Source organism: Schistocerca cancellata, chromosome 7 (genome assembly GCF_023864275.1).
Source record: "Schistocerca cancellata isolate TAMUIC-IGC-003103 chromosome 7, iqSchCanc2.1, whole genome shotgun sequence".
Lineage (NCBI taxonomy): Eukaryota > Metazoa > Arthropoda > Insecta > Orthoptera > Acrididae > Schistocerca > Schistocerca cancellata.
In genome coordinates this window covers 571,521,011-571,537,153 of record NC_064632.1, presented here as the reverse complement: position 1 = coordinate 571,537,153, position 16,143 = coordinate 571,521,011, and the positions used below count along the sequence as shown (strand labels likewise).

At 46.6% G+C, this 16,143-nt stretch overlaps 1 protein-coding gene across 4 annotated transcripts in view; it reads right to left on the bottom strand.

Moving 5' to 3' along the window:
• The window catches only part of LOC126092506 (poly [ADP-ribose] polymerase tankyrase), a 605,292-nt gene that overhangs the window by 205,009 nt on the left and 384,140 nt on the right, over positions 1-16,143 (bottom strand). For all 4 annotated transcript variants that reach the window (XM_049908132.1, XM_049908133.1, XM_049908131.1 and 1 more), the window contains exon 4: positions 2,845-3,098. In XM_049908132.1, the coding sequence (XP_049764089.1) occupies positions 2,845-3,098 (254 nt within the window). The remainder of the gene's footprint in view (positions 1-2,844; positions 3,099-16,143) is intronic.

Below are 16,143 nucleotides of genomic sequence, written 5' to 3'. Positions count from 1 at the left end.
TGTCCTGTTGGAACAGCAAGTTCCCTTGCCGGTCTAGGAATGGTATAACGATCGGTTCGATGACGGTTTGGATGTACCGTGCACTATTCAGTGTCCCCTCGACGATCACCAGTGGTGTACGGCCAGTGTAGGAGATCGCTCCCCACACCATGATGCCGGGTGTTGGCCCTTTGTGCCTCGGTCGTATGCAGTCCTGATTGTGGCGCTCACCTGCACGGCGCCAAACACGCATACGACCATCATTGGCACCAAGGCAGAAGCGACTCTCATCGCTGAAGACGACACGTCTCCATTCGTCCCTCCATTCACGCCTGTCGCGACACCACTGGAGGTGGGCTGCACGATGTTGGGGCGTGAGCAGAAGACGGCCTAACGGTGTGCGGGACCGTAGCCCAGCGTCATGGAGACGGTTGCGAATAGTCCTCGCCGATACCCCAGGAGCAACAGTGTCCCTAATTTGCTGAGAAGTGGCGGTGCGGTCCCCTACGGCACTGCGTAGGATCCTACGGTCTTGGCGTGCATCCGTGCGTCGCTGCGGTCCGGTCCCAGGTCGACGGGCACGTGCACCTTCCGCCGACCACTGGCGACAACATCGATGTACTGTGGAGACCTCACGCCCCACGTGTTGAGCAATTCGGCGGTACGTCCACCCGGCCTCCCGCATGCCCACTATACGCCCTCGCTCAAAGTCCGTCAACTGCACATACGGTTCACGTCCACGCTGTCGCGGCATGCTACCAGTGTTAAAGACTGCGATGGAGCTCCGTATGCCACGGCAAACTGGCTGACACTGACGGCGGCGGTGCACAAATGCTGCGCAGCTAGCGCCATTCGACGGCCAACACCGCGGTTCCTGGTGTGTCCGCTGTGCCGTGCGTGTGATCATTGCTTGTACAGCCTTCTCGCAGTGTCCGGAGCAAGTATGGTGGGTCTGACACACCGGTGTCAATGTGTTCTTTTTTCCATTTCCAGGAGTGTATGTGAAAGCAGCTGTTATTGAACTAGAAACGGTGGATTTTATAGCAGCGGTAGTGTTGAAAGTGGAAAATAAAATTTTCTGGTTATGGTTGGGAAGTGGGTTACGTATTGTTGAGCATATATAGGCGGGATAAAATTGTATAGTAGATTACGGTAAAAGGGGAAGGTGAATACAAAGTGAAACTACTGGTAAAAACAGAAAGAGAAAATAAAGAGAAAAAAGAGAAATAAGACGACAGGAAAGATTTCGAAATGCAAAGGCGACAATAACAAACGTAATTGTTGGGTTCAAATTAATGATATGGTTATAATAGAAGGAAACATTCCACAAAGGAAAAATATACCTAAAAAGATGATGTGACTTACCAAATGAAAGTGCTGGCAGGTCGACAGACACACAAACGAACACAAACATACACACAAAATTCAAGCTTTCGCAACAAACTGTTGCCTCATCAGGAAAGAGGTAAGGAGAGGGAAAGACGAAAGGATGTGGGTTTTAAAGGAGAGGGTAAGGAGTCATTCCAATCCCGGGAGTGGGAAGACTTACCTTAAGGGGAAAAAAGGGGGTATACACTCGCGCGCACACACACACATATCCATCCACATATACACAGACACAAGCAGACATTTGTAAAGGCAAGGAGTTTGGGCCGAGATGTCAGTCGGGGCGGAAGTACAGAGGCAAAGATGAAAGACAGGTGAGGCATGAGCGGCGGCAAATTGAAATTAGAAATTAGCGGAGATTGAGGCCTGGCGGATAGCGAGAAGAGAGGATATGCTGAAGGGCAAGTTCCCATCTCCGGAGTTCTGACAGGTTGGTGTTAGTGGGAAGTATCCAGATAACCCGGACGGTGTAACACTGTGTCAAGGTGTGCTGGCCGTGCACCAAGGCATGTTTAGCCACAGGGTGATCCTCATTACCAACAAACACTGTCTGCCTGTGTCCGTTCATGCGAATGGACAGTTTGTTGCTGTTCATTCCCACATAGAACGCTTCACAGTGTAGGCAGGTCAGTTGGTAAATCACGTGGGTGCTTTCACACGTGGCTCTGCCTTTGATCGTGTACACCTTCCGGGTTACAGGACTGGAATAGGTGGTGGTGGGAGGGTGCATGGGACAGGTTTTACACCGGGGGCGGTTACAGGGGTAGGAGCCAGAGGGTAGGGAAGGTGGTTTGGGGATTTCATAGGGATGAACTAAGAGGTTTCCCCCTAAGGTAAGTCTTTCCGCTCCCGGGATTGGAATGACTCCTTACCCTCTCCCTTAAAACCCAAATCCTTTTGTCTTTCCCTCTCCTTCCCTCTTTCCTGACGAGGCAACCGTTGGTTGCGAAAGCTAGAATTTTGTGTGTATGTTTGTGTTTGTTTGTGTGTCTATCGACCTGCCAGCGTGACTTACCAAATGAAAGTGCTGGCAGGTCGACAGACACACAAACGAACACAAACATACACACAAAATTCAAGCTTTCGCAACAAACTGTTGCCTCATCAGGAAAGAGGGAAGGAGAGGGAAAGACGAAAGGATGTGGGTTTTAAGGGAGAGGGTAAGGAGTCATTCCAGTCCCGGGAGCGGAAAGACTTACCTTAGGGGGAAAAAGGATGGGTATACACTCGCACACACACACATATCCATCCATACATATACAGACACAAGCAGACATATTTAAAGACCATATATATATATATATATATATATATATATATATATATATATATATATATAATAGAAGGAAACATTCCACGAATATATATATATATATATATATCAATCACACACAATGGAGTGCTAAAACAGCACGTTTACTCATACATTTGGAAAAATTACACTGACAATTATCTTAAATAAATTTGTTTTTAACTTACAAGCTAGTCGTTCCTGAAGTTCTCTTGTAGGAGCTACATCAATAGCAGATTTTGAGTGGCAGTTCAGGAGTGTCGGATCAGCTCCTTCACTAAGGAGCAGGGAGCAGACTTCTACACGAGACTTAGATGCAGCTTCATGTAATGGAGTGAACTGCCAGAGATCCATTGCATTAACATTTGCCCCATGTTTTATGAGCATTTCTGTTACTTCAAAATGCCCATAAGAGCAAGCATTGTGCAATGGTACAAGGCCACTGAAATAAATAGAAAGTAAAATTTAAACCACAAGGCCAAACTGAGAAATAATTCATGAAACAAGTCAAAATATTTGAACAACTATGTGAAAATACAGTACATACCTGACCCTACAGGTAGGTTTTTCTGAATTCTCACAGATACAAAATTCTAAATGCTGGAGTTTGATTGGGCAAAAAAAAAAGGATAGGGTCTTATTACCAGAAGCAATTCAACGCTTGGTATTAAAATCATATATATAGACATTTAGCAAAACAGGTGCAATGGTGTGCAAGAGATGGTGTTTAATTACTACATCCTGAACAATGGCAACAGTTTTCATGAAAAGAAGTTTCACTCACTGAGAATATGAAAATAGATCAACACTAATCCTTAACACATTTACCCTCTCTCTCTCTCTCTCTCTCTCTCTCTCACACACACACACACACTTTTTTATTACGAAGATAGAGAAATGTTTTGTGCAGTAAGCATCACAACTGTTAAGTCTCCACATTGGAGCAGAAGTGTATCCCAAGCAGCACCCCAGCTTTCTTGTGTCAGGGCCATTTTCTCTGGATGACAAGATAGGTATGTTTTTCATTGGCAGATCACTTAGAAGGCAGCAAATTGAAAAACAGACTGCCCACAGAAATTCTTGTCCATCTTCTGCTAAAGTATTGCTGTAGAAAGTTCAAAGAAGCGCAGGTCGTCTTGTATTATTGTGAAACAGGGGTGAGAGTGTCACATATGATACACAAGTTGGGATGACACATATTAAAACAACGGCATATTTTGCTGTGGTAAGATCTTTTCACAAAGTTTTGAAATTAAACTTTCTCCTTTGAATACAAAAATACTTTCTTGATGGCAACCTATATAGAGTGAAATGATGATCATAGTAAGTATTTGTTTTTCCTGCTGACTGTACAAGAGTGGAATTGATCAGAAATAGTGTGAAAGTGGATTGATGAATCCTCTGCCAGGCACTAAAGCGTGAACTGCACAGCAGTTGTGTAACTAAAAATTTAACTGCCATTGACCCTGTGATTTTTATGAGGCCACCAGCTCTCATTCATTGTCCATTGCTGTCCAATGTAACTTAGCTTGTCATTCCTGCCTTATTGCTTCCAATACAGGTTGTCAAGCTGTATCACAGAATCATAAATATTCTTTTATTTTCCTGGTGGGTCTGAAAATAGTTTCCACCCCACACTTGCTTAAAACTTTCCCAATGCAATCTGTGACTTTTTACTAATGAACAGAAGAAAACCTTTGCCCTTGGGCAGATGTTGTTCGTCGTTGCTCCTGATTCTCTGTCTAGAGTGAAGTGCTCAATCTATATCCTTGCTAGAATAGCCATTCTTCATGAAAGTTGACCATAGATGTTCAGTCTCATCTTTTAAATAAACAGGTTCACAAATTTTGTACGCCCTGTCTACCAAGTTTTCATTACACCTCTCTTTTGTCTAGGGTGGTGGTTTGAATCTTTATGAAGATAACGATCAGTATGTGTGGCCTTTCTATACACCTTATGGCCCAACGTTCCGTCCAGTCGTTTAATCAGAGACACATCCATGAAATTCAATTGCCCATTCCTTTCCGTCTCCATAGTAAATTGGACTTTCGGATGAATGCTGTTTAAATGTGTCAGGAAGGCATCCAACTCCTCTGATTCGTGTGTCCACACTACGAACGTGTCATCGACATAGCGATACCATCTGGCTAGTCTCTTACTGGCAGACTGCAATGCCTGTTGTTCAAAAGTCTCCATAAATAAATTAGCCACAGCAGGACTAAGAGGACTGCCCATAGTCACCCCGTCAATCTGTTCATAAAAGTTATTATTGTATTGAAAATAGGTTGTGGTGAGGCAGTGTTGGAATAATGCCACAATATCGGTAGGAAAAATATCCGCTATGCATAAGATAGCCTCGTTTACCAGAATCATGGTAAATAATGACACAATATCAAAACTGACAAGGATATCATCTGGGCCCACGCTCGTTTCCTTTAACCTGTCAATGAAATGAGCTGAATTTTTAATATGACTGTCCGTCCTACCAACATAAGGTTGCAGCAATGAGGCAAGGTGTCTAGCTAACTGATGTGTTGGTCTGCCTATAGTGCTGACAATTGGCCTCAATGGAATCTCAGGTTCATGCACTTTGGGTAAGCCATAAAGTCTAGGTGGGTACAATTCTGTTTTACAAAGTAGCTTCTTATCGTTGGAGGCGAATGAAGACGCTTTTACCAGTGGAATGGTCATTCTTAAAATCTTCATAGTCAAATCCTTCTGCAGTTTTTTGTAATAGGAGGGAATCAAAATGTCATTGATTTTTCCATGATTTTTTTTTTTGTGGTTTTAGGGCGCACAACTTCAATGGTCATTAGCGCCCTGACTACTCTAAAAATGCACCGCGAGGCACAAGTTGACAACAACTAAAAGGGAAAACACGCTAAAAGAGACTGACAGGCATAGGATTAAAAAACAACATCAAATGTCCTTAGCGAGGTTTGTCAAATTGATAAAACATAGAACACGAGCAGCTGCTCGTGGGTCATCCGCTAAAACGGCAGCGAAAGTATTAGGCAGGTTAAGATCGAGGCGCAGTTGGTTAAGATCGGGACAGGACGTTAAAATGTGTCTAACCGTCAGCAAGTGCCCACATGGGCAGAACGGCGCCGGCGCAGCCGTCAGCAGATGGCGATGGCTGAACCGGCAGTGTCCAATCCTTAACCTTGCTAAAACGACCTCCTCCCGCCGAGAAGGGCGTGAGGAGGACGTCCAAGCCACGGGAAGAGGTTTTAAGGCCCGAAGCTTGTTGTCGGTAAGTGCAGCCCAATCGGCATGCCACAGCGACACAACGCGCCGACAAATGACCCTGCTAAAATCGGACGAAGGGACACAACAAGAAGCTGTTCGAGGCTGGAGGACCGCAGCCTTGGCCGCGGCATCTGCAGCTTCGTTCCCAGGGATACCGACATGGCGAGGAACCCACATAAAGCTAACTGGCGGACTGACGTCCACCAGCCGCTGAAGAGAGCGTTGGATCCGGTGTACGAAAGGGTGAACCGGGTACGGATCACTGAGGCTCTGGATGGCGCTCAGGGAATCTGAGCAGATGACATAAGCAGAATGTCGGTGGCGGCAGATGTAAAGAACAGCCTGGTAGAGGGCAAAGAGCTCAGCTGTGAAGACCGAACAATGATCATGGAGCCGGTATTGGAAACTTTGTGCCCCGACTATAAAGGAACACCCGACCCCGTCATTGGTCTTAGAGCCATCTGTATAAATGAAAGTCATGTTGATGAACTTCGAACGAAGTTCCAAAAAACGGGAGTGGTAGACCGAACTGGCGGTGACCTCTTTTGGGAGCGAGCTGAGGTCAAGGTGAACGCGGACCTGAGCCTGGAGCCAAGGTGGCGTGTGGCTCTCGCCCACTCGAAAGGGTGCAGGGAGTGAAAAATGAAGGTGTTGAAGGAGGCGACGAAAGCGAACTCCAGGGGGTAGCAGGGCAGAGACATACAACCCGTATTGACGGTCGAGAGAGTCGTCAAAAAAGGAACGATAAGACGGATGGTCGGGCATTGACAGTAGCCGACAGGCATACCGACAAAGCAGTATATCGCGCCGGTAAGTGAGCGGCAATTCGCCAGCGTCAGCATGAAGACTCTCTACGGGACTGGTATAAAATGCTCCGATCGCAAGTCGTAAACCCCGATGTTGTATGGAGTTGAGGCGGCGTAAGATGGATGGCCGTGCAGAGGAGTATACGAAGCTCCCATAATCCAGCTTGGAGCGGACGATCGACCGATATAGACGAAGTAGGACGGTTCGATCCGCTCCCCACGACATACCACTGAGAACACGGAGGACATTTAAAGAACGGGTACAACGGGCGGCCAAATATGACACATGTGGAGACCAGCTAAGTTTCCTGTCAAAGGTAAGGCCTAAAAATTTGGTTGTCTCCACGATTGGGAGAGCAACGGGACCAAGTCGTAAGGACGGTGGGAGAAACTCTTTGTAGCGCCAGAAGTTAATACAGACCGTCTTCTCGGCAGAAAAACGGAAGCCATTGGCGACACTCCAGGAGTAAAGACGGTCAAGAGAACGCTGAAGACAGCGCTCCAGGACACGTGTACGCTGCGCGCTGCAATAGATGGTAAAATCGTCCACAAAAAGGGAGCCTGATACATCAGCTGGGAGGCAATCCATTATTGGATTGATCGCGATGGCGAACAGAGCGACGCTCAAAACTGAGCCCTGTGGCACCCCATTCTCCTGGCGAAAGGTGTCGGACAGGACAGAACCCACACGTACCCTGAACTGTCGATCCATTAAAAAGGAACGAATAAAAAGAGGGAGGCGACCGCGAAGGCCCCATGTATGCATGGTGCGGAGAATGCCCGCCCTCCAACAGGTGTCGTAAGCCTTCTCCAAATCAAAGAACACAGCCGCGGTCGGGCGCTTCCGCAAGAAGTTATTCATAATGAAGGTCGACAAGGTAACCAGATGGTCAACAGCAGAGCGGCGCCTACGAAATCCACATTGTACATTTGTAAGTAGGCGTCGAGACTCAAGCAGCCAAACCAATCGAGAGTTAACCATTCGCTCCATCACTTTACAGACACAGCTGGTAAGTGAGATTGGTCGATAACTGGAAGGCAAGTGCTTGTCCTTCCCCGGCTTAGGAATCGGGACAACAATAGACTCGCGCCAGCATGCGGGAACATGTCCCTCAATCCAGAGGCGATTGTATGTACGAAGAAGAAAACCTTTACCCGCAGGAGAAAGGTTCTTCAGCATCTGAATATGAATAGAATCAGGCCCTGGAGCGGAGGACCGTGATCGGCCAAGTGCGGTTTCGAGTTCCCGCATGGTGAATGGGGCATTATAACTTTCACAATTCGAGGAGCAAAAGTCAGGTGGCCTAGCCTCCTCTGCCTGTTTGCGGGGGAGGAAGGCAGGGTGGTAATGAGCGGAGCTCGAAACCTCGGCGAAAAAGCGGCCGAAGGCATTGGAGACAGCCTCAGGGGCCACAAGGACTTCATTCGCGACCTTCAAGCCAGAAACTGGGGAGTGGACCTTAGTGCCAGATAGCCGGCGCAGGCTACCCCAGACAACAGAAGAAGGAGTAAAACTGTTGAAGGTGCTTGTGAAAGCAGCCCAGCTGGCTTTCTTGCTTTCGTTAATAATACGACGACACTGAGCACGTAATCGTTTATAATTAATACAATTCGCCACTGTAGGGTGGCGTTTAAAGGTGCGTAAAGCACGTCGACGAGCACGTAAAGCGTCTCTACATGCTGCGGTCCACCAGGGGACCGGTACGCGACGTGGAGAAGAAGTAGGGTGAGGGATGGAATATTCAGCAGCAGCGAGAATGACTTCCGTGAGGTGTGCGACCTGACGATCGCAGCTTGTGAAGGTTTGATCCTGAAAGGTCGCCCTGGAAGAAAAGAGCCCCCAGTCTGCCTTGGAGATGGTCCAACTAGAGGAGCACGGAGAGGGAGTATGCTGCAGGAGATGGATAACACACGGGAAGTGGTCGCTCGAATATGTATCAGCAAGTGCATACCACTCAAACCGGCGTGCAAGTTGGGGAGTACATATAGAGAGGTCTAAATGGGAATAGGTATGAGATGTGTCCGAAAGAAAAGTAGGGGCACCAGTATTAAGGCAGACAAGATTGAGCTGGTTGAAAAGGTCTGCTAACAAAGAGCCCCTCGGGCAGGAGGCTGGAGAACCCCAAAGGGGATGGTGGGCATTGAAGTCTCCAGTTAACAAAAACGGTGCAGGTAGCTGAGCAATAAGTTGCATCATGTCTGCCCTGGTAACGGCAGATGACGAGGGAGTGTAAACGGTACAAAAGGAAAACGTAAAAGTGGGGAGAGTAATGCGGATGGCGACTGCCTGCAGGCCGGTGTGCAACGTGATGGGATCGTAGTAAATATCATCCCGGACCAGCAACATAACCCCTCCATGAGCTGGGATTCCTACCATAGGGGGTAGGTCAAAACGCACAGAGGTGTAGTGTGGCAAGGCAATGTGATCGCATGGGCGTAGCTTCGTTTCCTGGAGGGCTACGACGAGCGGACGATGCAAGCGGAGCAGCAACTTCAAGTCCTCTCGGTTGGAGCGAATGCTGCGAATATTCCAGTGAATAAGTGCCATCGTAAGAAAAGGAAGATGAGAGAAGGGGTCACCTCGAAGGCCGCTTAGGGCCTGGCTTCGAGCGAGCACTGCCGCCGCTATCAGTAGGCGGACAGTCATCGTCCATGGGGTCTATAGGGTCATCGGCCATCTCGGGAGGATGGCCGGGAGGGGGAGCTTCCTCCGCCGGTGAACGGCCAGATGTACGGCTACCGGCGGTGCGGCCAGGCGAAACGGATGACGGCCTGGGGCGGCAACTGCTGGGTGGCGCAGGAGAAGAGATGCGCCGTGGCGGAGAAGGAGAACTGCTTCCTATGCGCCTTTTTGGAAGGACGTTTGGTGGAAGTATCGGTCGAAGGCTGGGAGGTCGAGGGACGGAGGAAGTCTGCACGGGATGGTTCCTTCTTGAAGGACCGTGCATCTGACTTCGGTGTCTTCGACTTAGCAGAAGCTGAGGAAGTGGCTGGTGTCTGTGGTGTGATGGGAGGAAGAGGAGACGTCGACCGCGCGATCTTAGCACTGGCCGAACGGACGACCGTGGTGCTGAAGGTCAGATCGCATGTCTGGGTTGCGACCTCCCGGGTAGTCCGAGGAGAGGCGAGGACAGTACTATATTTCCCCGCTGGGAGCAGCGTGGGCTTCCTACTAGCCAATAGCTTGCGAGCAGCCGAGGTGGACACTTTTTCTTTGACACGAATTTCTTGGATGCAACGTTCGTCCTTATAGACAGGACAGTCGCGGGAGGATGCGGCATGGTCACCCTGACAGTTCACACAATGAGGAGACGGAGGTGGACAGTCACCCTCATGGGCATCCCTGCCACAAGTGACACATTTAGCCGCATTGGAACAAGACTGTCGAGTGTGATTGAAACGCTGACACTGGTAGCAGCGCGTAGGTGTCGGGACATAGGGGCGAACAGAAATAACCTCGTAGCCCGCCTTGATGCGCGATGGCAGCTTAACACTATCGAAGGTCAAGAAGAGTGTCCGGGTCGGTACAAGGTCGTTGTTGACCTTTTTCATGACCCGATGGACAGCCGTCACGCCCTGCTCAGCGAGGAAAGATTGAAGCTCCTCGTCAGTCAATCCGTCGAGGGAGCTAGTATACACTACACCACGAGACGAATTCAAAGTTCGGTGGGCCTCCACCCGGACAGGGAACGTGTACAGGAGGGTGGCCCGAAGCAGTTTTTGTGCCTGAAAGGCAGTCTCAGTTTCTAGTAATAAGGTGCCGTTACGCAACCTGGTACAAGATTTGACAGATCCGGCTATGGCATCAACGCCCTTCTGAATAACAAAAGGGTTGACAGAGGAAAAATCCTTTCCGTCCTCAGTGCGAGAAACTACGAGGAACTGTGGGGCAGGCGGTAGTACTTTTGTCACTGTTGGCTGGTCACGTTTCCGTTTTTGGGTCGAAGTCGAAAGCGATGGAGTAGCATCCATTGCGGAGGAATCCCCCATGATTGCCAGCGTCTCCGATGGCGCGCTCCTTCCTTGTGGGGACCCTCTCAGAGGGCACTCCCGCCTTAGGTGAATGTTTACACCTCAGGTCACACCTCCCGAGAAACAGACGGAGGGACCAATCGGCATGGTAAGAAGGTATCAGCTCAGGCAATCACCCCTCCCCGGGCCTGGCCTTTACCAGGGGGTACGCGCGTGCCTTACATGTCTACCCAGGGCGGGGACTTACGCGTTACCCCGTCACCGGCTACGCGTGCGAACGCGTGGGTCGGCCTTCAGACACGCACAGGGAGGAAGGAAGAAGAGGAAAAAGAAGAGAGAGAGGGAGAAAGAGGACAGACTGTCTCAAACGCCGAGGCGGAGACCAGAGAAGGCAAGGAGAAGAAGGCAATGAGAAGGCAAGGAGAAAAAGGCAATGAGAAGGCAAGGAGAAAAAGGCAATGAGAAGGCAAGGAGAAAAAGGCAATGAGAAGGCAAGGAGAAAAAGGCAATGAGAAGGCAAGGAGAAAAAGGCAATGAGAAGGCAAGGAGAAAAAGGCAATGAGAAGGCAAGGAGAAAAAGGCAATGAGAAGGCAAGGAGAAAAAGGCAATGAGAAGGCAAGGAGAAGTCAAGGGAAAGAGTAAGGAAGACAGTGAGGTGGAGAAGAGCAAAGAAAGGGACCAACAAAAGGAAGGAAGAAACGAGAAGTTTAAAACCAAAAAGACCACGATTATAGGTCGTGAAACCGTCCGTCTCCGGACGCAGGCACTAACTACCCCCGTGAGGGGGATGGACTCCTTTTAGTCGCCTCTTACGACAGGCAGGAATACCTCGGGCCTATTCTAATCCCCGGACCCGCAGGGGGGGTTTCCATGATGGTCCTGACTGTTCAGTATGACGGTGGCATTACCCTTATCTGCATTAACAACAATAATGTTTTTATCTGCATTTATATCCCTCAGCGCCTTCCTTTGTGCCTACGGCAAATTACTGTTCGGTGGCTTACATGTACATAAAATCCTAGCCGTTTCCACCCTAATTACGTCAGTGGACTGCTGTGGAAGCTGACAGATACCTGCCTCAATATTTGCTACAGTATCCTCTGTGGGTACGTTTTGGGGCATCACAGCAAAATTTCCTCCTTTCGCTAGTACAGAAATTTCAACTTTTGACAAATCTTTATCAGACAGGTTAATAACAGTTCAAGAATTGTCCTCTACTGAACCCCCAAAATGTTGTTCTGTAAGCTATTGAACATCATCTTCTGTCTATTTGCTGATATTTCTGCACTAACTTCCATAGTTTTGAATGTTAGACCGTCAATCTTATTCCAATCACCACACTGCACTGTATTGCTAAGAACCAAGTGGAGATGAAAAAGCTTACTGCTGGTTTCTGCCAGTGCTTGCAGTGTCTGATAAATTACATTGTATGATCAAACGCCTTTACGGGGAGAATATGTCAGCATCAGTTTGACGATTTGAAGGAATGCGCAAGAAGAAAGCACAACAACTGTGTACCCTCACCTTCCTGTTACGCTGCAGGGACACTTCAACGGTTCCGAAATTTCTGAAGGTGAAGAGGATGTTTCGCTCAGCTCGGGCTAATCGTATTTACAACCGTATGGAATCTGCATTGCTACGTGAGAGGATTCATCAGATGTGGTGAGCACTGGCGGAAACCAGTAGTAAGCTTTTTCATCTCCACTTGGTTCTTAGTAATGATACGCAGTGTGGTGACTGAAATAAGATTGACGGTCTAACATTCAAAACTATGGAAGCTACTGCAGAAATATCAGCAAATAGACAGAAGAAGAAGTTCAGTAACTCACAGAACAACATTTTGGGAGGTTCAGTTGAGGACAATTCTCGAACTGTTATTAACCTGTCTGATAAAGATTTGTCAAAAGTAGAAATTTCTGTACTAGTGAAAGGAGGTAATTTTGCTGTGACGCACCAAAATGCACCCACAGAGGATATTGTAGCAAATATTGAGGCAGGTATCCGTCAGCTTCCACAGCAGTCCGCTGACATAATTAGGATGGAAACGGCTAGGATTTTACGTACATGTAAGCCACCTAACAGTAATTTGTCGCACGCACAAAGGAAGGCACTGTGGGACACAAACGCAGATAAAAACATTATTGTTCTTAATACAGATAAGAGTAATGCCACCGTCATACTGAACAGTGAGGGCTATCTTGGAAAAATCAATGATATTTTGGTTCCCTCCAATCACAAAAAACTGCAGAAGGATCAGACTATGAAGATTTTAAGAATAACCATTCGACTGGTGAAGGCGACTTCATTCACCTCTGACGATAAGAAGCTGCTTTGTAAAACAGAAGCATACCCACCTAGACTTTATGGCTTACCCAAAGTGCATAAACCTGAGATTCCGTTGAGGTCAATTGTCAGCACTATAGGCGGACCAACACATCAGTTAGCTAGACACCTTGCCTCATTGCTGCAAGCTTATGCTGGTAGGATGGATAGTCATATTAAAAATTCAGCTCATTTCATTGACAGGTTAAAGGAAACGAGCGTGGGCCCGGATGATATCCTTGTCAGTTTTGACATTGTGTCATTATTTACCATGATTCTGGTAAACGAGGCTATCTTATGCATAGCGGATATTTTTCCTACCGATATTGTAGCATTATTCCAACACTGCCTCACCACAACCTACCGTATTTACTCGAATCTAAGCCGCACTTTTCTTCCTTTTTTTGTAATCAAAAAAACCGCCTGCGGCTTAGAATCGAGTGCAAAGTAAGCGGAAGTTCTGAAAAATGTTGGTAGGTGCCGCCACAACTAACGTCTGCCATCGAATATATGTAGCGCACTACTCAGGCATGCTCTGCACTCTGCAGGCTCAAAGATAAATACTAGCTCCAAAACCTCTGCGTCAATAAATAAATTTTAAATAAAGGTGGAAGACGAGCTTTTTTCTCCGCCCTGAGTTTCGACTACTGCATTTTCATTTTCATACATTATCCAACGAAGTAAATACAAATTCTGTATTGTTCATCTTCGAATGTAGCAGCCTTTCAATGTACTACGAAAATCCGACTGGCAAGACTGTTTGGGATGTTTGTCTGTCAATATGGCTAACTCTACGTTCCGAATTTTTTCCTACCTGTGACAAGAGAGGTTGCTAATAGGAACTTTTATGAATTGTGAATCACATGCAGTATTCTCTTCACCATAAGAATAATATGAATGTAAACATTTTGCCATGTATTCTTTCGTGTTTGCTGCTATCTCATTTAAATCTTATCTAACTAATAAACTACGAAACTAAGAGTGAGACAACAGCAAACGCGGAAGAATATACACATCACGTCACTTTTATATTCGTATTATTCTTATGCCGAATAGTGATACAGTCAGAAATGAAGCATGGCAACTGACTAGATGTTTAAATCTAAGATGACTAATTTCTGTGCAGAATGTAATGTACTAAAGAGGCGTCTGCAAAGATTTTCAAACGGAGAAAAATTTTAGATAAACTCTTGTTTAGAACATCATCTATCATACGCAGTCTATTATTTGGTTCTTGTTTATCATCATCAAAGAAAGCATCAGTGTAAGTAACAATAAATAGCAGTCTCTTGCCATTGTTTCGCTAATGAGATGATTCCTCTCTTTTCTTTTAATTGTAAGCTGCGGTAGCGCGCACAAAAGCAAGTCATGCCGTGAGCGGCGACAAGCCGTAAACACTCATTATCAGAATGCGACAAACAATGCATGACACAATACAATAATGCATGTTCAGCTTAGAGTGACGTAAAAACCTATACCAAAGAGAACGGCACTTATCAGACCAAAGAAAAATAAGCAATCACTTCAAACCAGATGAAGCACGTGAAAAAGGAAGGGTAGCCGTATAAATACGGACGGAGCGCCTGACGCATAGCAATGCCTACCTGGTCAAGGTTAACTGCTAAGCTTACGACTCGAATCAAACTACTGTAGCTGTATCGTCATTCATTTGACCTAAATTGTGTCTCATATTACAATGGACCAACTTTGTTTCGATTTGGAGGTGCGGCCTAAAACTTTTCTCTCCCCTTTAATTTCGAGTCTCAAATTTCAGGTGCGGCTTAGATTCGGGAACTTTTCTTTCCTTGATTTAGAGTATCATTTTTCAGGTGCGGCTTAGATTCGGGTAAATATGGTACTTCCAATACAATAATAACTTTTATGAACAGATTGACGGGGTGACTATGGGCAGTCCTCTTAGTCCTGCTGTGGCTAATTTATTTATGGAGACTTTTGAACAACAGGCATTGCAGACTGCCAGTAAGAGACTAGCCAGATGGTATCGCTATGTCGCTGACACGTTCGTAGTATGGACACACGAATCAGAGGAGTTGGATGCCTTCCTGACACATTTAAACGGCATTAATCCGAAAGTCCAATTTACTACGGAGATGGAAAGGAATGGGCAATTGAATTTCCTGGATGTGTCTGTGATTAAACGACGGGGCGGAACGTTGGGCCATAAGGCGTATAGAAATGCCACACATACTGATCGTTATCTGCATAAAGATTCAAACCACCACCCCAAACAAAAGAGAGGTGTAATGAAAACCTTGGTAGACAGGGCGTACAAAATTTGTGAACCTGTTTATTTAAAAGATACCTAAAAACAAAGATGATGTGACTTACCAAATGAAAGTGCTGGCAGGTCGACAGACACACAAACGAACACACACATACACACAAAATTCAAGCTTTCGCAACAAACTGTTGCCTCATCAGGAAAGAGGAAAAAAGATGAGACTGAACATCTATGGTCAACTTTCGTGAAGAATGGCTATTCTAGCAAGGATATAGATTGAGCACTTCACTCTAGACAGAGAATCAGGAGCAACGACGAACAACATCTGCCCAAGGGCAAAGGTTTTCTTCTGTTCATTAGTAAAAAGTCACAGATTGCATTGGGAAAGTTTTAAACAAGAGTGGGGTGGAAACTATTTTCAGACCCACCAGGAAAATAAAAGAATATTTAAGATCGGCAAAAGATGCACGACACCCTTTGACTACACCAGGGGTATATAAAATTCCTTGTAGTTGCGGACAGGTTTATATTGGTATTATAAAGAGAAGCGTGAACACCCGTCTTGTTGAACATAGGAGGAATGGCCACCTGGGTCGCATGGATAAATCGGCCATAGCGGAACATGTTTACCAGGAAGATGATCATGAAATAAAATTCAGTGAGACAAGTGTCATATCAAAAACCTCGCATTATTATGCATGCATGTATAGAGAGGCTATCGAGATTGTTAAACACCATAATAATTTTAACAGGAAAGACGAAGGTGTTAAACTCGATAAAATTTGGATGTCAGCGTTGCTCCGCAAGAGAGACAATAAATTTCTTTCAATCGTGAATGTTGTCATTACCAGAGACAATCTCATAGCCAATGTCACGTGATCGACAGTGGCACCCT